Source organism: Macaca nemestrina, chromosome 3 (genome assembly GCF_043159975.1).
Source record: "Macaca nemestrina isolate mMacNem1 chromosome 3, mMacNem.hap1, whole genome shotgun sequence".
Classification (NCBI taxonomy): Eukaryota; Metazoa; Chordata; class Mammalia; order Primates; family Cercopithecidae; genus Macaca; species Macaca nemestrina.
The window spans coordinates 143,538,001-143,561,574 of record NC_092127.1 but is presented as its reverse complement, the minus strand read 5'-3'; the positions used below and the strand labels follow the sequence as shown (position 1 = coordinate 143,561,574).

Here is a 23,574-nt window from a genome sequence, read left to right as displayed (position 1 = left end):
TGCTTGGTTAGTTCAAATATGGACTAAAAGATTGCCCCCACTGTGAGTGAGCTAGAAATGCCTGATCTCCCTTAGTTTAATTTAGAGGAAGGGATCCAGAGGCTTGGGGAGATTAAGATGGTGGAGTGGATTAGTCACTTTAGACCTACTCATCCCAGCTGGGAGGGTCCAGAAGATACACCCTTGACCAATACCTTCTGAAACAGATTGTGAGGGCAGAACCTGCATCTTTGAAGAGCCCTGTAATTGCTCTTCTCTGTGTGTCAGACCTAACAGTGGGAACCACAGTCACTCAACTACAAAATTTAAATACAATGGTAATAATTGGATCTCGAGGTGGCAGGGGCCAAGTAGTGGCACTTAACCATCAAAGGCAAGGTGAGCATAGTTACCATAATGGACAGCAGAGGTAAAGCAGCAGTCAGAATAGTCTGACTTGTGTAGAACTCTGGCATTGGCTAATCGATCATGGTATTCCTACAAGTGAAATTGATAGGAAGCCTATTGAATTCCTATTTAATTTGTATAGGCAGAAGACTTCTAGGTCAAATGGACAAAAGACTAATTTGAATTATAAAAACAATCATGGCCCCTCAGTCAATTTCCAGACTTAAGTCAGTTTACAGACCCAGAAATCCTTGAATGAGGTGGAAGCCAGGTCCCCTTGAGGAAGGACCAAACTATGCTAGCAACAAATTATGCTGTTAATCTTTCTTCCATCTTTCCCCAAGGAGACCTCCAGCCTTTTGGTAGGGTAAGTGCATTGGTGAAAGGGAAATGATCAGATATTTTGAGGACTACTGGACATTGACTCTGAGCTGACATTGATCCCAGGGGACCCAAAATGTCATTGTGGTTCTCTAGTTAAAATAGGGGCTTATGGAAGTCAGGTAAGTAATGGAGTTTTAGTTCAGGTCCAACTTACAGTGGGTCCAGTGGGACCCTGGACTCATCCTGTGGTAATTTCCCCCGTGCCAGAATGCATAATTGGCATAGACATAATTATCTGATGACAGAATGCTCACATTGTTTCCCTAACTGGTAGGGTGAGGACTATTGTGGTGGGAAAGGGCAAATGGAAGTGATTAGAGTTAACTCTACCCAGAAAAATAGTAAATCTAAAACAGTATCACATCCGGAAGGATTGCAGAGATTAGTGCCACCATCAAGGACTTGAAAGATGTAGGGGTGTTGATTCTGACCACATCCCCATTCACTCTCCCATTTGGCCTGTATAGAAGACAGTTGGATCTTGGCGAATGACAGTAGATTATTGTAAGCTTAACCAAGTGGTGACTCCAATTGGAGCTGCTGGACCAGTTATGATTTCATTGCCTTTTTCTTGATTCCTATCCATAAGGCCCACCAGAAGCAATTTACCTTCAGTTGACAAGGCCAGCAATATACATTTACTGTCCTACCTCAGTGGTATATCAATGTTCCAGCTTCCTGTCATAATCTTATTCAGAGAGAGCTTGATCACTTTTCACTTCCGCAAGATATCACACTGGTCCATTACATTGATGAAATTATGCTGACTGGATCCAGCGAGCAAGAAGCAGCAAACACATTTGACTTATTGGTGAGACGTTTGCATGCCACAGGATGGGAAATAAATTCAACTAAAATTCAGAGATCTTCTACCTCAGTAAAATTTCTAGGGGGTCCAGTGGTGTGGGCCCTGTTGAGATATCCCTTCTAAGGTGAAGAATAAATTGCTGCATTTGGCCCCTCCTACAAGCAAGAAAGAAGCACAATGTCTAGTGGGCCTATTTGGATTTTGGAGGCAACACATTCCTCATTTGGGTGTGTTACTCTGGCCCATTTATCAAGTGACCAGAATGGCTACCAGTTTTGAGTCCAGAACAGGAGAAGGCTCTGCAATAGGTCCAGGCTACTGTGCAAGCTGCTCTGCGACTTGGTCTATATGACCCAGCAAATCCAGTGGTGCTTGAGGTGTCAGTGGCAGATAGGAATGCTATTTGGAGCCATTGGCAGGTCCCTATACATGAATCACAGTAGAAGCCTCTAGAATTTTGGAGCAAGGCCCTGCCATTTTCTGCAGATAACTACTCATCTTTTGAGAGACAGATCTTGGTCTGTTACTGGGCTTTGGTGGAAACGAAATGATGACTATGGGTCATCAAGTCACCATGTGACCTGAACTGTCTATTATGAACTAGGTGCTTTCTGACTCAACTAGCCATAAAGTGGGTCATGCACAGCAGCATTCCATCATCAAATAGAAGTGGTATATATGTGATTGGGCTCGAGCAGGTCCTAAAGGCACAAGTATGTTACATGAGTAAGTAGCTCAAATGCCCATGGTCTCCACTCCTGCCACCCTGCCTTCTCTCCCCCAGCCTACACCAGTGGCCTCATGGGGAGTTCTCTATAATCAGTTGACAGAGGAAGAGAAGACTAGGGCCTGGTTCACAGATGGTTCTGCATGGTATGCAGGCACCACCTGAAAGTGGACAGCTGCAGCACTACAGCCCCTTTCTAAGACATCCCGAAGGACAGCAGTGAAAGGAAATATTCCCAGTGGGCAGAACTTCAAGCAGTGCACCGGTTGTGCACTTGGCATGAAAGGGAGAAATGGCCAGTTGTGCAATTGTATATTGATTCATGGGCTCTGGCCAATGGTTTGGCTGGATGGTCAGGGACTTGGAAAAAGCATGTCTGGAAAATTGATGACAAAGAAATGTGGGAAACTGGTATGTGGATGGGGCTCTCTGAGTGGTCAAAAACTGTGAAGATATTTGTATCCCATGTGAGTGCTCACCAACGGGTGACCTCAGCAGAGGAGGATTTTAATAATCAAGTGAATAGCATGCACCATTCTGTGGATACCACTCAGCTTCTTTCTCCAGCCATCCCTGTTATCTCCCAATGGGCCCATGAACAAAGTGGCCATGGTGGCAGGGATGGATATTATGCATGGACTTAGGAACATGGGCTTCCACTCACCAAGGCTGACCTGGCTACGGCCACTGTTGAGTGTCCAATTTGCCAGCAGCAGATACCAACACTGAGCCCTCAATATGGCACCATTCCTTGGGATGATCAGCCAACTACCTGGTGGCAGGTTGATTATTATGAACCTCTTCCATTATGGAAAAGGTAGAGTATTGTCCTCACTGTACTATACATTTACTTTGGATATAGGTTTGCCTATCTTGCACACAATGCTTCTGCCAAGACTTCCATATGTGGACTTAAGAAATGCCTTATCCACCATCATGGTATTCCATACAGCATTGCCTCTAACCAACGCACTCACTTTACAGCTAAAGAAGTGTGGCAGTGGGCTCATGATCATAGAATTCACTGGTCTTACTATGTTCCCCATCATTCTGAAGCAGCTAGATTGAGAGAACAGTGGAATGGTCTTTTGAAGTAACAATTACAATGCCAACTAGGTGACAGTGCTTTGCAGGGCTAGGGTAAAGTTGAATTAGAGTCCAATATATGATACTGTTCCTCCCATAGTCAGGATTCACAGGTCCAGGAATCAAGGGGTGGAAGTGGAAGTGGCAACACTTGCCATCACCCCCAATGATCCACTAGCAAAAATTTTGCTTTATTTTCCCACAACATTACATTCAGCTGGCCTAGAGGTCTTAGTTTCAGAAGGAGGAATGCTGCCATCAGAAGACACAACAATGATTCCAGTAAACTGGAACTTAAGATTGCCACCTGGACATTTTGGGCTCCTCCTATCTTGAAGTCAACAGGTAAGAAGCAAGTTACAGTGTTGGCTGGGGTGATTGACCCAGACTATCAAGATGAAACCAGTTTACTATTCCACAATGGAAGTAAGGGAGAGTATTCATGGATCCATTAGGAAGTCTCTTAGTATTACTATGCCCTGTGGTTAATGTCAATGGGAAACTACAACAGCCCAATCCAGGCAGGACTACAAATGGCCCAGACCCTTCAGGAATGAAGGTTTGGGTCATTCCACCAGGAAAAAATAACACAACCTTCTGAGGTACTTGCTGAGGGCAAAGGAAATACAAAATGGGTACTATAAGAGGTAGTCATTAATACCAGCTACTACCACATGACCAGTTGCAGAAACAAGTCATGAGTATTTCCTCCATCTTTTGTTAAAAACATGTTTGTACATGTATACACTTGTACCAAGAAAATATATTCATTTTATTTCCTTTTTCCCTTATCCCGTTATATAAGATTTATTGACTTCATATCAGCATTTAAGTGTTGTTAACTTTATGTAATAGCATTTGTGTTGGGGATTGGTGTGTTTCTGGTTGTATGAAGGATAGTTGTACTATGTTAGGTGTAATTGTGACCTTATTATTGTCTTTATTTGAAGATTATGTATGATCTCAGGTGATGTGTATGGGGTAAATTGACAAGGGGTGGACTTGTGATGGTTAATACTGAGTGTCAACTTGATTGGATTGAAGGATGCAAATTATTGATCCTGGGTGTGTCTGTGAGGATGCTGCCAAAGGAGATTAACATTTTAGTCAGTGGATTGGGAAAGGCAGATCCACCCTTAATCTGGGTGGGCACCATCTAATCAGCTGCCAGCATAGCCAGGATATAAAGCAGGCAGACAAACGTGAAAAGGCTAGACTGGCCTAGCCTCCCAGCCTACATCTTTCTCTCATCCTGGATGCTTCCCACCCTTGAAACAAGTTCTTCAGTTTTGGAACTCAGACTGGCTCTCCTTGCTCCTCAGCTTGCAGACAGCCTATTTTGGGACCCTGTGATCACATGAGTTAATACTTAATAAACTACCACACACACACACACACACACACACACACACACACACACACACACAGAACTAATAGGATATAAATATCCTATTTATAAATATATAAATACCCTATTCTGTCTACTAGAGAACCCTAATACACATAGTTTAAAAAGTCATTTATTTAGCATATGAAAATGAGTTTTTGAAGCTCAAAATTCATTGTTTCCATTGTTGCACAAGAAATAGATGTCCCTCAATTACATAGTCAGAACATAAACAAATTGGATATTATTAGATTTCTACATTTATATAAACATTATGGAAAGACCAAGCTAAAAATCGTCCTTTGTCCTATAGCTAAAAATATACACAAAACTTTAGATAACCAAGTTTTTATTTAGATTTAAGAGCTGTATGTGAATATGTGTTGATTCTGCAAAATTTAAATTTGCCTACACAAACCGGGCTGTGAAAGGGATAAATGCAGAAAACCTATCTCAACAAATATTTCTCAGCACAGACTTTGTTGATGTAAGAATATAAAGAAAATAAATTCCAGGTATGATTTACTTAACAACTTTGACTATTTGCCTTATTAATACTATCTCAAACCCATAACCACTTTAAAAAATAACATTTAAATGAAGCAAGCTTAAAATATACAATTACTGTAATGACAGCTTCAAAGATCAACACTATGATTTCATTCAGTATTTTGAGTTCTAATGTATTTCTTCCTTTTCCAAAGGTTGTTTAATTTAATGTTTTTCACTATCTCTAAGGGGGATGTTTTTGTACTCATTTATGTAGTCTATCACTTACAGTTTAGGAGTTTAATCCAAAAGTATAATAAATCCTACTGCAACTCAGAAAGTTCAAAATACGAGACCAAATCAACCCAGACATAATTTACTTCAAAAGTCTGCCTGACCCCTACAAATACTTCACTAACCAATAATGTGAAGTAGAGATTATTGTCTCTGTTAAATATTATTAAAGGCACACCTCAGTGCTACCAAGGAGCTAAATTTTTAATTACATTTTATTTTAGTTAAATTTTTATTTCAATATTTACACACAGTGGCTATTACATATAGAAATTTATCTGGTAATTTCAAGCTATGTACACAAAATCATATATAGGGTGTAATAACATTATATAAATTTTCAGATAAATTTTATTATAACATTGAATTATTCACTTCAATTGGTTTTGTGTGTATTTTATTTAGTAGCCATTTGCTGAAGTTGTTTGTATTTTTGATAACCCTGATTCCTGCTCCTCAGTGTATCTGTCAATATGTCATTCTGTGAGGGAATATGATCTCAACTTCCCTTTTCAATGAGATTCTACATTTTATATTGATCATTTCTGCAAGTGAAAATACAGGTTAACTCTCTGAAATCTTCACTCATTGACCTTTATTCCTAGATCTGTATTCTTTTCTAACTCAGCTTGCACACATTTAGGAGTTGGCAAAGGCATGTTAAAGCGGTATGAATTTTACTCCCTCTGCATCAATGAGATGCTCATTCTCAGATTTCAGTGTTAAGTCTTCAATACGCATGGAAAGTTTACTTCTATCTTATCGAAATCATTAATTTCTTGAAATGTGCTGTATCTTAACAATTGCTATAATTGCTAATATATCTTCTTAAGGGCCTCCTATGTATAAGAATGGTACTAAATATGTTATACATATTATCTCATTTAATCTTCACTACTACTCATAGGAATAGGCACCATTATCTCCAATGATACCTCTTGACTGAGAGTCAAGGAGGTTAAATATTTGCCCAAGTTTACCCAGCTAAGAAATAAAAGAGCTAGATTCATATCCACTCTACATGACTTTAAAGACCACAGATTTATATATTTTTCCTGAACTTCCCATCTTTAATAGGGAATTTTTTTTTTCATGGAACAAAAGGAGACTTGTTAAGTAACATTTTATTTCTCTAGAATAATAATAAAATCTGCAATCAGAGCATTCACCCTAATACTGTGTTCATGTTTCTTTGAAGATAGTTAAGATCTAGTCATTGAAAACTTACAAGGTTATTTTGCTTTGTTTTGTTTCTGGTGGGGATGTTAGGGGAAGAAAATGTATGATTGGCATTATATAGTTGGAAATTTTCAAAGCCTCAGTTATATAGTCTAGAGTTTAACATATATTCAAAAATAAATTGATAAATATCCCCATTAGAATTCTAATATGGTAATCATTTTTGTTATTTAGGATTTGGGGTAAAATACTATATTCTAATTATTAAATGAATGTTCTTTGTTCACATGTAACAGTCATGGTAACTTCAGCAAATAATTTTTCCCAGTACATTCTGAATATCCTGCTGATTGTGGTTTGCATTAGTTTGGGCTGCTGTAACAGAGCACCATAGATTGGATGGCTTATAAACAACACATTTATTTTTCACGTTCTAGGGGCTGGAATTCCAAGATCAGGATGCCAGCATAGTAGGGACCTGGTGGTGGCCCTTTTCTGGGTTACAAACAGCAGACTTACTGTATCCTTACCTGACGAAAAGAGAGAGAGCTAGCTAGCTCTCTGCACTCTCCTTATAAAGGCACTAATCTCATTCATGGCAGTTCCACTGTCATGATGTAATTGTCTTTCAAAGGCCCTCACCTCCTAATACTATCACTTAGGGAGTGAAGATTTCAACGTATGAATTTAGGTGGGAAGGTCACAGACTTTCAGCCCATAGCATGATTCAAGATGGGTTCCAGTATCTGCAAAAAAGAAAATTGCTCTGACTACTAAGACAGGGACTTTCAGACCTTTGAGGGTTTGTGAAATTTGTATGTGTTATCTTTTGACTATAAAACTTCCAAGTGGTACTGTGAGCTAGGATACATGGAGAAACTGCACATAATTTTGCCACAGGTCAATTCATATTTCAATAAATTATGCATTTAAAGTAGACTGGGTGGTTTTCAAACCCTTAAATAGCAAATTTTGGGGATGCTTCAATAATGATAGTAGTGCTAAATCTCAGTTTACACACAAAAGAACCGTAATAGAAATTATCATGGAAAGGCAAGAATTGTTTTGATTTTGGGGGTGAAAATATGGTGAAATAAACTCTGACTTATTTGTTAGATATTCTTGAGCAAGTCTCCTACTGATTCCTACTAAGGTAAGAAAATACTAGTAGATATATTAACACTTACATTTGTCTGCCTACTAGTGGTTGAATATGAAGACATCTTTCATTTATGTAAGGTGAGTGGCCTATGACAGCAAATTAGATTGCTAACCTAAGGAAAGAGCACAGCTTTAAAATATCTGAGCAGATTAATAAAGTTTTATGCTTGATGAGAAAGTATTAAAATGTTGTCAATATTGGAATTGAGGTCAAGAGTTGGTCTTCAAAACAGCTTCCTAAGACTTATTTTCTGGGCAAATCTGTTATTTTATACTTCTGTTTGCTCATCTCTAAAGTAGTAATAAAAATAAGCCATGTGAAGAATAAATATGTGTCAAAATACTTAAACATAGTCCATGCTAATAAAATTTGCTTATTCACTCATAGATGTGAAAGGTAATTGAACACTTATCTATATAAATCTTTAGAACAGAATAATTTATTAACATATTAACAAAATCATTTAGTAATTTGATAACAGGTAACTTTGTATCAGTATTAACTTTTGCCCAAATTCATGAGGCTATCTAATGTAGGTAGAATAGGTTCTAATTGAAATTAACAGTCCTTTCTCAATTTCATACTGCTCTCCTCCTAAACCTTGACCCAAATATACTAATAAGTCAGTTTCTTCTTGGTGCTTCAGTCACTGCAACGTAAGAGTAAGATGTTTACAAAGGCACGCCCAGTTTTCAGGACTGCAATGGTCAGGATAGCTTCAATAACATCTTACACATCTGGCAGACTGAAGCAACACTGGTCAGAACAGAGCTACTTAGATATTTTTATAGAGATAACAGCTATTCACCTCTATTTCCTAGAACTGAAGACTTTTCATAACCACAATCCCTTAGTATTTTAGTTTGCACATACGTATAACCTATGTATGGAAAAATAACTTTGTCCTTTTATGTTAACATTATTCAAGAACTGTATTTCAGCAACCCTCAAGTGACTTGGCAATGTGCCAAAGAGAGCAGATACAGGAGATGAGGAAAGTATCAGATGTTTATGTTAAGTCAACCACACTTAATTTAAAGGCTTACTCATTCCAATGACAACCAAAGCTTTGAAAACCCAAGAACATATTGTCTAACCCTAAACCACTTTTAATAAACAAGGACTTTCCAGTTACCACAGAAAATTATGTTTCGGAGGCCGATTATGTGTCCTCTTGCCCTTTATGGATAATGGCTTTTCTCTTCCTCTCACTTCCCTTCCCCTCACCCCAAGAGAAGCTGGCCAGTATAAACTGTGCACTTAGAATGGTTAGCAAACAGAAGAAAAGAACTTTTCAAACAAATTTATTCATAGCTCTAGTAAGGTACCATTTACAAAATACTTAGGATGTTCTAGCTAATGAGCTTATCAGTCTGCACACACACCCCATAGAGAGGATTTATCACACACACACACACACTATATATATACACACACACACATATATACACATATATACATATATATGTCAATATATTTAATTTAATCTCAAAATAACAAGATACGATGGGTAAACTACATTTTAATCCTCAAATGGACGTGACAAAACTGAAAGCATGACAGGTAAAATTAGTTACCCAAGTTATCCAACAGTTCAGTTAGATATCGGTAAAATAAGGCTACAGGTCTACTTCTGCCTGACTCCCAAGCCTATGAACTTTTAGTTTTCAGCATTGATGGCTTACTCAGAGTCAGGCACTGTGCTCAGGGACTAAAAGTACAAATAAAGACAGGTAAGACCAGGTTCTTTGCCTTCAATGAGTTCACATTGGAGTTGGGGAAAGTCTACATAGTCTTATTTTCTGCATTTAGTAAAAATGTAATAAAAATGATTCTCAAAGTGTAATTCCCAGATTAGCAGCATCGATATCCCCTAGGGACTTGCTAGAAATGCGAAATCTCAAGCCCCATTGCAGACCTACTGAATCAGAAACTCAGGGAGTGAGTTCCAGGAATCTGTATTTCAGTAAGCCCTCCAGGTTGTTCTGGTGCACACTGAAGTTTGAGAACCGGTAGCTTAGAGAGACATGGATTTGAGGGGAATGCGCAACTTCTCTCACAGATATGAAAGAAGGATTTCTGGAGAAACTGACACTTCAGCTGTGTCAGGGAGGATTTATAAATTTTTTTTTTCAGGCAGAACGGATAGCATGACCAAAAACAGATAGGGAAAAACTCCATATGTTTGATATTCCTAGAAAGTGAAAGTCAGAGGTAAGGCGTGGCAATAGATGAACTAGAATTAGGTGGGCTGCAGTCTACCAATATGCCTTAAATATTTTAGGCCTTATTTCATGTAGTGCTGGCATAGGGGCTCTAGTAACTGAAAGAACCTACTATAAAAAGGGCTTGGAATTGATGTTTCTGCAAAACTTGTGTTTCCTGTTGGTCACATAACTGTTACTAACTTACGTGGTTACCTTGAGCTTCCTCAGGACACTCTTAGGTAGTGTGAGGAAGATACTTTGCTGTCCAAGAAGGAAGTACTACAAGGAAATGAGAAGAAGGAATTGACTCAGTTGCTTCTTAGAAACTCTGAAGCTCTCTGGGCTGTGACACACTTAAAGAATGGTGACTGAATAAGAGCAAAAAGGGGGAAGAAAAGGGGTAGAAGGATAGGAAAAGGTGATTTTTACTAAGATTCAGATTAACTTAATTCTAAGTAAAACACACAACATTAACAACAACAACAAAAATAAAAGGGAAATTGAGATTAACCACATGGATATATGTGGATATTGCATATTTACTCTATATATTATATTATACATATATTATAATATTATATATATATACACACACACACATATTCCATGCACAGCCCAGGAGATAAGACGTTATTGCATTATCTAAGCTACTTTTGGGAGTACCAAGGTCAAGGATCAGCACTGCACACTTTCATTTATTCCCTCCTGTATCTTGAGAACATTCTGTTATTAATAAGTTTGGGAGTATGATTTTCTAATCATTCAACCCATTTTATTGGGACAAATCTCTGAATATCATCTTTCTCCATCTTATTGATCAAGTGTATCAGAAGGATACATTTGTTTGCACAAATGGTTTAAGTATTTTGAACAGGGAGTGATTACATTTAAAGTAATTATTTTGCATTAATTACTGGAGAATCCAAGTTACAGAAAGTGTCACCCAGATTTAAGCATTGGTAGCAATATAGCAACACTTCAAGCATTGGTAGGTAGCACTGTAACAGCCAAGAGACACTTTCCAACTCTGGGGCCTCCAGTGGCTGAAGCAGTTAGCAAATTTAGCATTCTCTCATGTTAAGCATTCCAAAATATTTAGTGATTGTCTTGATAGGATTCCAGTAAAAAACAGCTGTCAAAATGTATCATATATTTGCAAACCTGCTACACACACAGTTACTATAATTGGTTGAGGTTTGTTTTGTTTTCATTTGACTTTAAAAAGGTTGTGGAAAGCATAATTTAGGTTTGGCCAAACTTTTATTAATGTTCACAGAAAGACTATAGTCCACAATTAGACTTCAGTTTTTAAAGTATTTCATATTTGAAAAGTGGAGAAGCACGTAGGTAGCAATTTATCTTTACAGCTTCATTAATCTGAATGTCAAACCCTCTTGGACTGTAAAGTGTATAGTGTTGTAAATCATCACTTTTTAATTTGTTGTATCTGCTACATCAAATAGCCAAAGTAATTTGGTCAGCTGTGTTTTCATTGGTTTTAATGTCTTGCTTCTACCTCCTCCCCACCCCAAACTATGATTAATTACACTAAGGTTATCTTCTTAAACCAAGGCAAGAAAATATCCTGGAATACTAGTTCTTTCTGCAAAAACTATAACCCTCAAAACAGAGGATATACTTCACAAGCCACATGTCTATCACAAGTATCTTAGAATTCAGGGTAACTAGTTTACTGGTTAAATCAGAGCCAAAGATAATAGCAATTCCAAATTGCAAGATTTCTAGAAAACATGTGGAGGTGGACATTAAAAGAAAAATAATCTTACAAGGATTTTTAAAAATTATTCTGTTCTGCTTTGCCCTAAACATTAAATTTTATTACTAGATTTAAGAAGTGTACCTCAAAAAATATTAATTATTTTACTGCACTGAGTTACATTAACTGTGTTTTAAGCAAGGCACTTTCCTAAATTGATGAAACCAATTATAGACTCTTTCAATTAAAAAAGTTACATTCTGTGGAAAATATTAAGTTCAGCAACCATTGGGGAAAAATATCCATTCATATGGCTTCAGTAAACAACTTTTAATTATGCCTCATAGATGAGAACATCTATACTAACTTTTTGCTCTCCATGCAGCCTAATGATTTTTACTAGAACACATTGCAATTTCATTGTTAAACCTGATCTTAGCCAAAAGGCCAATAAGTGATTATTTAATTGTTAACAAAAATTGTCTATGCAAGATCCCATAATTCCAAATTTTCACAATTTCTACCAAATAAATGTTTGGGGCATTTAATGCAAACATCCAGCAGAAAATTGCCAAAGTTATTAGAGTGTCTATTGAAATTCTGGCCATGAAAATAGAAAGGAAATGGTAAACCCTACAGATACTCTGAAAGAAGAATTATAGACCTGATGGTTAAGAGAACATTTTAGCTCAAGGAGAGTGGTGAATGAAATACCATTGGTAAGGGCAGGAAAATAGGATACCATATACCATATATAGTTATCCATGAAAGTATAATCATAGTCTCTTCAATATATGATGCTGGGAAAACTGGTTTTCCACATGCAAAATAATGAAATTGAACTGCCTTATACCATATACAAAAATAAACTCAGATGAATAAAATGCCTAAATGTAAAACCTAAAACCATAAAACTCCTAAAAGAAAACATAGAGGAAATGCTCCTTGGCATTGACCTTGGTGATAATTTTTTTGAATATCATACAATAAAAGCTCAGGTTATAAAAGAAAACAAAAATAAATGAGACTACATTCTGCACAGCAAAGAAAACAATCAACAAAATGAAAAGGCAGCCTATGGACTGGGAAAAATATTTGCAAACCACATATCTGATAACGGATTAATATCCAAAATTTGTAAAGAACTCATACAACTCATTAGGAAAAAAACAAATAACCTTATTAAATAATGGGCAAAGGACATAAGTAGACATTTCTCCAAATAAGAAATAAAAATGGCCAACAAGGCCAGGAGTTGTGACTCATGCCTGTAATCACAACACTTTGGGAGGCCGAGGCGCATGGATCACCTGAGGTCGGGAGTTGGAGACCAGCCTGACCAACATGGAGAAATCCCATCTCTACTAGAAATACAAAATTAGTTGGGCATGGTGGCACATGCCTGTAATCCCAGCTACTCGGGAGGCTGAGGCAGGAGAATCACTTGAACCTGGGAGGCCAAGGTTGCGGTAAGCCGATATCGCACCATTGCACTCCAGCCTGGGCAACAAGAGCGAAACTCCATCTCAATAAATAAATAAATAAATAAATAAATAAATAAATAGGCCAACAGGTGCATGAAAAGGCATTCAATATCACTAGTCATCTGGGAAATGCAAATTAAAACCACTATGAGATATCACCTCACATGTGTTAGGATGGGCATCCTCAAAAAAACAAGAGATCACAAGTGTTGGTGAGGGTGTGATGAAAAAGGAACCTCCATACACTGTTAGTGGGAAGGTAGACTGGGTTCTAAGGAAATTAAAAATGGAACTACTGTATGATCCAGCAATCCTTCCTCTGGGTATATACACAAAGGACTGTATTTTTACACTAAAGGAGCATATTTACACCACTTTGTAAGAATGCCTAAATTTCCATGTTCATTGAAGCTGTATTCACAATAATGAAGATACAGAAACAACTATATATAATACACACAAATGGAATATTATTTAGCCTCTAAAAAAGAGATCCTGCCATTTGCTCCAACACGGACGAACCTGAAGGACATTATGCAAAGTGAAACAAGCCAGACACAGACAAAAATATTGCACTATCTCATTTATATGTAGAATCATAAAAAAAGTTGAATATACAGAGATAGAGAGTAAAACTGTCATTACCAGGGGTGGGGGTGGAGAGAAGAAGAAAGTTTATGAACTGGGTTAAGACTTGTAACTACAGTGTTTATCAAAATAAATTAATATGAAAGGATTAAAATGGAAACTTAAAGCAAAATGAAAGAAGGAGCAAGGTTGCAATATTACCACTTAGGATATTTTGTTGAACTAAAACAAATTTTGAAAGATTCCTAAAAACAAAAACGTGTTCTATTTTAGAACCCAGTGATGTTGTTCAAAATGCCATAATATATGTATAAGCGCTTTGAAGAAGTCTTTTGCGATGATATATTGCTTTTAGCCTAATTAATATTTGCTATAGTTTTAAAACAAAAACCTATTTCAGAATTCAAGTGATAGAAACATTAAAGAAGTTTTACATTCCATAATTTTACATCCATTTATGAAGGAAAATGAGTTGCTGAATACATTATAATTATGTAATAATGGCACCACTTAATAGCTATGCAAACTTGGATGAATTGCTTAAATATTCTAAGCCTTAATTTTCTCATTTATAAAATGGAGGTACCTCGTATGGCAGCCAGCCTCCAGAATGACCCCCAATGGTCCCTGCCTGCTAGTATTCAGGTTCTGATCTAGTTCCCTCCTACACTGAATAGACTGACTTGAGTAACCAACAGAATATTGTGTAAATGACATAGTGTTTCTGAGCATAAAAGATATTGAAGCTTCTGTCTTACTTTATTTTTCAACTACTCTTTCATCTTAGAAGTCGATACTAGAGTCTCAGTCAACACTTCAGAGATTTGCTGCCTTAAATAACATTTTGGCTGAAATGAAGCATGAGAGACCATGAGCCAGAATTACTCAAATAAGCTGCTCTCCCTAATTTCTCACTTACAGAATTATGAAATAATAAATACAAGTTTTGGTGTAATATTTTATGCAGCAATAGATAACTCATATACTCTGCCTGATAAGGTCAGAAGAATTACATACTTGTCTGAAGCCATTTGAAAAATATCTAGAATGTAATGAATACACAAGAAGTGTTCATTATATTTCTGAGCACCAGTAGATTTTAGGAACTGGGATATGGATACATTGATATATATAGATATCTACATGGAATTTATATATCTACATGAAATATATATGTAATTACACACTCATGTGCACACACACATATAATAAATATGTATATATTAATATATTATATATGTATATAATTTAAACCCCATATAGTCAGCATTCTGTTTCAGGTGTCAGAAGACCCAACTCAAGCTTTCTTAAGCTGAAGAAAAAGAAAAATTTGTTGTTTAAAAATAACTAAAAGTATGATAGGGCTTGTTTCACAAACTGCTAAATTGAGGAGTTAAAACAATATCCTATTTCTTTCTATCCATGGGCTTTGCTCTCCTCCATTTTTGTTCTCATATTTTTTCCAGCAAGAGGGATTGTGGAAGCTTCACTGCTACATCTTTTAGGCTCCAGTCTGGTGGAAAAGAAGATGTCTTGCTTTTGCTTTGACTGAAGAATGTCAATGTCTTTGAACCAATCACACCCCTCCCCCCCAAAAAAATGAAATTTCATAATTGTCCAGATAAAATCACATACTGCTTATGAACACATAGGCTAAAAGGGAAAGTGGGGATGCCTATAATAGGGTGAATGATTCTGGGCAAAAATAGTAGATATCTGATAACAATTATGTAAAGTAGACATATTATTATCACATTTCACAAAGGAGGACAATGAAGCTCAAGGCTTGAGTAGTGTGCCTGGAATTGCACAGCTATAAGTAGAACAGCTAGTCAGATCCCAGAGCCCATGTGCTGGACCACATTATTATATTTCCTCTCTAAGGGACTTTATTTTTTTTATTCTATTGTAGCTTAGCAATTTGAGTTATTCAGATGCTACATTTGTTCCACTTCCTTTATCCTAAATTATACCCCTGTCTTATGTAATCTGGTCATTTTCTCCAATTATCCAATCCACTTAAACTAGGAAACTTACTAAACCTTGAGTCATATCAAATACCTCAAGTAGACCTGACCATAGAAAATCAGTGCACAACCTTGTTAGTGAAACCTTCCCTTATATTTATTGCATGAACAATGGCATTTACTCATTTACCACCCAGCCCTTCTAAATAGTCTTGGTCTAATTCCTAGACTAGAAAAAGGTTGTGACAGGAAAGTTTTGTTGGCTATCCATTCTGCTCTTTATGGAATTCATTCCTTTAAGATAAAGTCACAAAAATAATTTATTCTTCTAGAATATTATACAAAATATAGGTGTTTACCTATCCTCATCTAATATATCAATATCACATACACCTCTCTTATTTGAAATCCACTCTTAACCTTACGCTTTTTGAAGTGTCACTTTAAAATTGTGACTATAACTACACCTTTAACTATAACTTTAAGGTCTTAAAGACCAACAATATTAATAAAACACTCCTGATGATAAAAACAAAATTTGCCACGAAATTACTTTTTCTGAAGAAAAATGGTGTGAATTTGTACCTCAAAACAGTATTTTAAAAATGATTCACCAACAATAGAAGATATTTGAATAGAAGGCAACTGAATTTTTCTTTCTTTCTTTCTTTCTTTTTTTTTTTTTTTTTTTTTGAGACGGAGTCTCACTCTGTCGTCCAGGCTGGAGTGCAGTGGCCGGATCTCAGCTCACTGCAAGCTCCGCCTCCCAGGATCACGCCATTCTCCTGCCTCAGCCTCCCGAGTAGCTGGAACTACAGGCGCCCGCCACCTCGCCCGGCTAGTTTCTTGTATTTTTTAGTAGAGACAGGGTTTCACCGTGTTAGCCAGAATGGTCTCGATCTCCTGACCTCGTGATCCACCCGTCTCGGCCTCCCAAAGTGCTGGGATTACAGGCTTGAGCCACCGCACCCGGCCCGAATTTTTCTTTCTTTACCTAATACACTATGGTCTCTTGACCCTGTTTACATATAAAAATGAGGTGTAATATTATCTAAATATAGAAAGCATATAATTATGTATATAATAATTATGTAATATACATTTTTCTATAGATTTCTTATGGAAGAAGGTTGTCACAAAGAATCAGCGTAAGCATAAACATTCATTAGTTTTGGGTCTAATTTACAGGCATACAATACTTAGAAAAAATCAACTTATCCATCCTTCTATGGAGTTTTGTTTACCACCTATTCTAGTTCTACTATAAATATAGACTCTGTCTACCCAGTCAATATATAGTGTCTCACAGGATTACATATTTTGCATATATTTTTTCCAAATTTAGTTGTGTGTGTGTTTGTGTGTATGTATAGGCTCATCTATTTAATTTCTATTTACATGTCATTAGCAATAGCCTTATGTATATAGTCAAAGACAAAAAAAAATTATTAACTAAAATTTCCATCTAAAGCAGTAGATATAAATAGGTTTATTGATGATAAAAGAACTATGAGACTGATAAGAATAATTTGCTTGCTTCTAAGGCAACCCAAAAGTTGTTCTTCTTAAATACTGAGTACATCATATAATTTCTATACCTTATGCTGTGATGCTGTACACATTTCAGTAATTCAGTCAGCAAAACATCTGAGTAGACTTTTAGTATGCTGTGCTAACTGCTATGGGAATACAAAGAAGTACTTTGTCTAAGATTTCTTAGTGGTGAAGATGGGACTCTGAGAAAGTGGCAATGCCTTTCAAAAGCTTACAATGGCACAGAGAGACCATCAGCAGCAATAAATTCCAATGAAGCAACATACTATTATTAAATCCCAAATGAGTGGTGAGGCAATCGCAGCTAAAGACATGCTGGTGAAGAGAATAAGGGATGGTGATGGAGTGAAGAATGGAGGCAGTTTCTTAGAAAACCTCGTAGAGTTTGTTTAAAGAATAAGTAGGATTTGCAGATGTGGAGAGAGGGAAGGAGACCATTCCAGACAAGGATTAAAAGTATGAATCAAAGCATAAAATGAACAATTGTGGCAATAAGAGTAGGAATATGAAAAAAAGATGAGAGAGTCTAAAGCAGTGGAACAAGCTGTAGAAAATCATGCTGGAAAAGTACAGTAAATACAAGCAGAGGTGTTTCCAAGCTTGCTCCACAGTACGGAGGCTTTGAGTCAATGAGATTCCGGAGAACATATATTTTTTCCAATCTCTCTTACATAATGAATTTTTCCTATGCTTTTTTCAAAGAAAAGTCCTATCATTTTATGTACAAATAAGTAAGTGAGTAAATAAATAAAAGCAGATAGTCAAAGATTGAGAAGACACTACAGTGCCAATTGCGGGGTGGTAAAGTGCAGATTTAGGAAATAGTATGCCAGTGTTTGATGAGAATACCTGCCAATGGGAGACTGACAGTGGAGACAGGGCTGGAAGAGGCTGGAGGAAGGTTAAGAAGACCACAGCCTGTCGCAGTATAGATATGAACAGTGTCTGAATGTCTGAATTTAATATCTAATAGGAGTTCAGGCATATGGTGACATGGGCGAAACCTACCTGTGGTAAAATGAAGAAAAAATAATCGATGCAAGGGGAAAAGAAGGCAAATAACTCATTCTCTCTCCAGGACTGTGCTAGACAGGTGACTTGCCTGCTCGCATTGAATTTTCATGCCACACTAGCAAACTAGGATACATTACTAGGTGGGGCGGCCAGGTTATGACCTGAAGTCAGAGACAGAAAAAAAAATAGCTTTTCTGTGGTAGAATTAGATAATATACTGAGTAGAGGCGTTGACTCAAAAAATGCTCACTTAGTGTCCATTTTGAAGACATGGAAGAGCTGAAAATGAACTTATTTGTCAGAGAGTACAACATAGAGATTAAGAGTGCAGACAATGGATCAGACTGCTTAATGCAGGCTTTAGATTTGCCCATAGTTTGCTACGTGATACAGGGGTGAGCTACTTAACTCCGTACATGAGGTGTTTTTATCTATAAAATAGAGATAATGGTGTTTGCCTTCTAAGCTTGTTCTGAGTGTTGAGTTAGTTAATATATGTGAAATGCTTAGAAAACTGTTGGGTATATAATAAATAGTAAATACATGTTAGCTATTATTTTACAATAGTTTAAGACAGTATCTACAAAATCATACAGATGAAAATTTGTGGGTTAATTTACATGTGATAAAATTGCATAGAACTAAGTACACATACACAAATGAGTACAAGTAAAACTGGGGCAATCTCAGTAAGCTTGGTGGATTGTGTCAATGTCAATATACTGGTTGTAATATTGTGCTATAGTTTTGTAAGATGTTGGCATTGAAAAAAAAAAGGTAAGTGAAATTATTTCAAAATAAAAAGTTTAGTTTTTAAAAGATGTAGATTGTTCTCTATCCCTTTATAAATCTGTGGAAGAAATGGCTACATTGCAGTGCACTAGTTTATGTGAAGAGGAAGACTGCATGTGATGTGGATAGAAGAGTCATCTAGTAAGAGCTTAAAAGTAATTTGTACCAGCAGTATCTGTGAAGAAGGAGGGGGTAGTAAACCAGTAATTTTCTACAAAACAAAACAAAACAAACTCAGTTTAACTGCCAGTAGAATTTGGAAAATAAAGTAATGATTCTACAGTTCCAAGGCTATCACAAAAACCTAATTTATTCACTGCACTATAACGTCTAGTTGAGGGATCAAAAAAGGGTGCAGCCCAAACAAATTGCCTCCATCAGAGGAAAGACCACTTTTTTCTAATTTGTACAAGGGGACTCTAAGGGTTGAAACAGGTATAAAATAAGACTTGCTCTTCTCCAAGTTGGTATAACAAGCATATTCTGCATAGGCAGTATCTAAATATCTGTTGTACTTCAGCTAGAAAGCCTTGAACCAGTCTATAGCACAAATTGAAAAAAAGAAGATACTTTAAAAAAAATCCTGAGACTCAATAAGGAAATTGAAACTTTAGAAGCTGGAATTGTTTTTCTGACTTTTCATGTCTCTAAGGAAATACCAGGGATTTAGGAATAATAAAGTAATTCTAGTGACTTTTTTATTGAAGTGTAAGCTAATTTTGTTCAACTCAAAGAGCTAAAAGTAAATTTTTTCTCTTTTTAAAATTTGGGCTTTACTATCGTAGAAATGTCTTAAAATACAAATGTGGATAAAATAGTATAATGAATTTCCCTTACCTATTGACCAGCTTCAAAACTTATCAACATGGTAAATCCTGTCTCATCTACTCATGTAGCCACAGTTCCACTGAATTATATTAAAGAAAATCATAAATGTTGTATTATCTGCATATAGTTTAGTATACATCTCTAAGAGTTAAGGGCCCTTTAAAAATATCCAAAATAGGATTGTCACACCTAAAATTTCCCAATTGTTTTATAAATGTCTTCTTTGAGTTAGTTTTTTGAAATCAGGACATAAGCAAGGTTGCAAAATTGCATTTGATTAATACGCTTTTCAAGATAATTCCTCCTCTTCCTTTAAGATCTTGACTAAATGGTCCAAGATCATAGAAGTAAGATGTGATAGATCTAAGATTTGAACATCAGTGTTTTACATCTGTATGACTTATATTTCTCTGTATGCCAGACTGAGAAATTTGGGAGAGTTAGTAATATTAGCACTGAAGTACTTAAACAGGGAACCTAGCCTAGCCTGAATGAAAAGTCAAAAGCAAGCATAGGACTACTTCAACAGAGGGTGAGTGTCAAACAATGCAATGTCTCACTCATAGAAAAAAGTAGATTCAGGAGGTGTGGGATGCAGGCGTAGGAATAGGGGATGCAAAATTTTAGTATACTTTATGGAATGTAGCAAATATTGTATCTGAACACATGCAAAAATCATTTGACTTTCAAAGAGGATAAACATTTGTTATGGCTCCCTCCAAAACATAAATGTTTCTCTATAAGAGTAACGTGCAGAATAAGGGAAATTTAGTCCTTTTTGGTGTGCATGGTTTAGATCACACCTGAAAATTGCAATCTAGGGAGCCATCCTTCAGGAAGCAATAAATTTGAGCGTATATAAAAAGAGTAGACATAATAGTAGAGCAACCAGTCATCAAAAAAGGAAACGATTAAGAAAATGGGGGTGTTTAGAGTGGAAGAGATTTCAAGAGTATATAACCTATTTTATTTATAGGGTTATAATCAGGTTGAATAATAAGACTGTGTTGTCCCAGAAGGTTTTTCTTTTTAGGATAGAGTGGTAGAAATTGTTATTGTAATACCATTTTATCTGATTTTTCCATTATTTGAGCTGTTTGAAAATGTAATTGGCTATCTCTGTAATGATTCTTTCTTATTTTACTTATTTTTTATTTTACTTTAAGTTCTGGGATACATGTGCAGAATATGCAGGCTTGTTACATAGGTATACATGCGCCATGGTGGTTTGCTGCACCCATCAACCCGTCATTTAGGTTTTAAGCCCCGCATGTATTAGGTATTTGTCCTAATGCTCTCCCTCCCCTTGCCCTCATCTCCCGACAGGCCCCGGTGTGTGATGTTCCCCTCCCTGTGTCCACGTGTTCTCATTGTTCAACTCCCACTTATGAGTGAGAATATCTTAATTATTTTGAAGTCACAGACACTTTTGAGAATCTGATTAAGGCATGGACCTTAACCTACATATAAATATATTTGCATATAGTTTCATGGTGTTAATTCCTGACACTCATTTATGTACTACTATGGAGTTCGTGACCCCAAGTTAAGAACCACCACGAGTTTGAAAGTTCTCTAGTGCTAGAAATGCCCAAGTAGAAGTGGAGCAACCACTGTGGCCTGACACTGTAGTGAAACGGGAACACAGGTTGATGAGCTTCTGGCAAGGTTCTAAAATAATTGTGAAAATTGCCAAATTAGCATGATATATTTGTATGTTCCTGCTCCTAATCACCTGTACAAGCATTTCCTTGTGTCCTAAACAGTTTTGAAAGCCTCTATTACCTTGCAGTATTTCATTAATTCCACCTTTTAATTATTGCCATGGTGTTAGAGTTGGCAAGAGTGCTTTGAACCTAGCAGCAACAATCTACATCCAGGGGGAGAAAAAGAAGAAAAAGAGATGCAACCTGAGCCAGAACCATCATCTGCTCTACAAGACAATTTCTTTTATAAAATGCCAATATCCTCAAATGGCATCAAATTGTCATATTTATTTTGTTGACTCGGTTCCTAAATTGCAATTCAAATCACTTACTGGAATATTTCAATGTGTTAAAAATAATATCAAAGCAAACAAAGACTCATGTCTTTCTCACTTCTTACAACCATTTTGTTTATGAATTTGCATCCCAGACAAACATGTTTTATTTGGATGGTCAGTTTTTCAAAAATATTCTCCAAAATTCTCACAAGTCCAAGATTTTAAGTCTTTTTACAAACATATTTGGATTGATTTTTTTTCATACTTTTAGTGTTCTCATTCTTTTTTTAGTAAACTTTCAAATTATTTCTACTTTGCAGTGTAGTCTAGTGCAAAGCTACTTTGTTGAAACCTGAAAAGTGTGTTCTTATTTTACTCTCCAAACTGATTAACTATATAATTTAAAAACACATCAACCAAACAGCAAGAAAATAAATACGGTGCATTACAGATAAAAGAGACCTAATCATAAATTAGTAAATGCAATGTATAAATAAATAAATTAAATATCCATATGTGAAAGTAATTCATGCTCATTGAAGAAAACATAGATGTAAGAGAAGCTTAAGAAAAAATAATCTTTGCCAGTAATTCCACCATACTGAGATATTGCAATTATAATACTTTCTTGTTTTCTTTTATACCTTACAAATATATCCCTATGTTAGACATTTAATTAGAAACATGTTTATTTAGGTTTATATATGGGTTACATATATAGAGATTTATATATAGGTTTATGTCTTAGTTTTGCAATAAGCATATCCCATCCCTATGCCATTACTCTTTGAAAATAGTTTTTAATAGCAGTATTCACCAAATGTAAACACTATTTTTTAATGAGTACTTTCTTTTGACATTGGATTCATCCTTTTTTTTTTTTTTTTTTTTTTTGAGACAGAGTCTTCCTCTGTTGCCCAGGCTGGAGTGCAGTAGCGTGATCTCAGTTCACTGCAAGCTCCACCTCCCGAGTTCACACTATTCTCCTCTCTCAGCCTCCCAAGTAGCTGGGACTACAGGCATCCGCCACCATGCCTGGCTAATTTTTTTGTTTTTGTTTTGTTTTTTTTTTTTTTAAAGTAGAGATGGGGTTTCACCGTGTTAGCCAGGATGGTCTCGATCTCCTGACCCCATGATCCGCCCGCCATGGCCTCCCAAAGTGCTGGAACTGCAGGTGTGAGCCATCGCGCCCGGCCCTAATTTTTTAATTTCATAAGTGGGACTGTGATGAATATCTGTGTCCATATATATTTAGAAGCAGAATCACTAGATCAAAGATTGTGGATATAATAAGCTATTAAAGACATATTGCCAACTATCTGCATGAGAGTTTTCTGCAATGGCATCATCCATGTGTGTGAATGCTGATTTCACATTACTAATTTTGCCAACAGTGTATATTAAATGATTGCCAAATCGACATATGTAGTTATCACAATATATATTTATATTATTATGTGGTTATCTTAAAGCACATATTAATTAAAGGGGAACTTCAGCATTTTTACATATTTATTGACCACTTCTAATTCTTCT

At 36.3% G+C, this 23,574-nt stretch overlaps 1 protein-coding gene and 1 long non-coding RNA gene across 9 annotated transcripts in view; one reads left to right on the top strand and one right to left on the bottom strand.

Annotated features, from left to right (window-relative positions):
* The window catches only part of CFAP299 (cilia and flagella associated protein 299), a 667,873-nt gene that overhangs the window by 179,923 nt on the left and 464,376 nt on the right, over nucleotides 1–23,574 (bottom strand). For 6 of the 7 annotated variants that reach the window (XM_071093560.1, XM_071093559.1, XM_071093558.1 and 3 more), the window contains one exon: nucleotides 10,324–10,389. The exons of the other annotated variant lie outside the window; for it this stretch is intronic. In XM_071093560.1, coding sequence (XP_070949661.1) covers nucleotides 10,324–10,389 — 66 coding nt within the window. The remainder of the gene's footprint in view (nucleotides 1–10,323; nucleotides 10,390–23,574) is intronic. 7 annotated transcript variants of the gene reach the window in all.
* LOC105463310 (uncharacterized) overlaps nucleotides 1–23,574 on the top strand; it is a 54,519-nt gene that overhangs the window by 8,048 nt on the left and 22,897 nt on the right. The gene's annotated exons all lie outside the window — the stretch shown is intronic.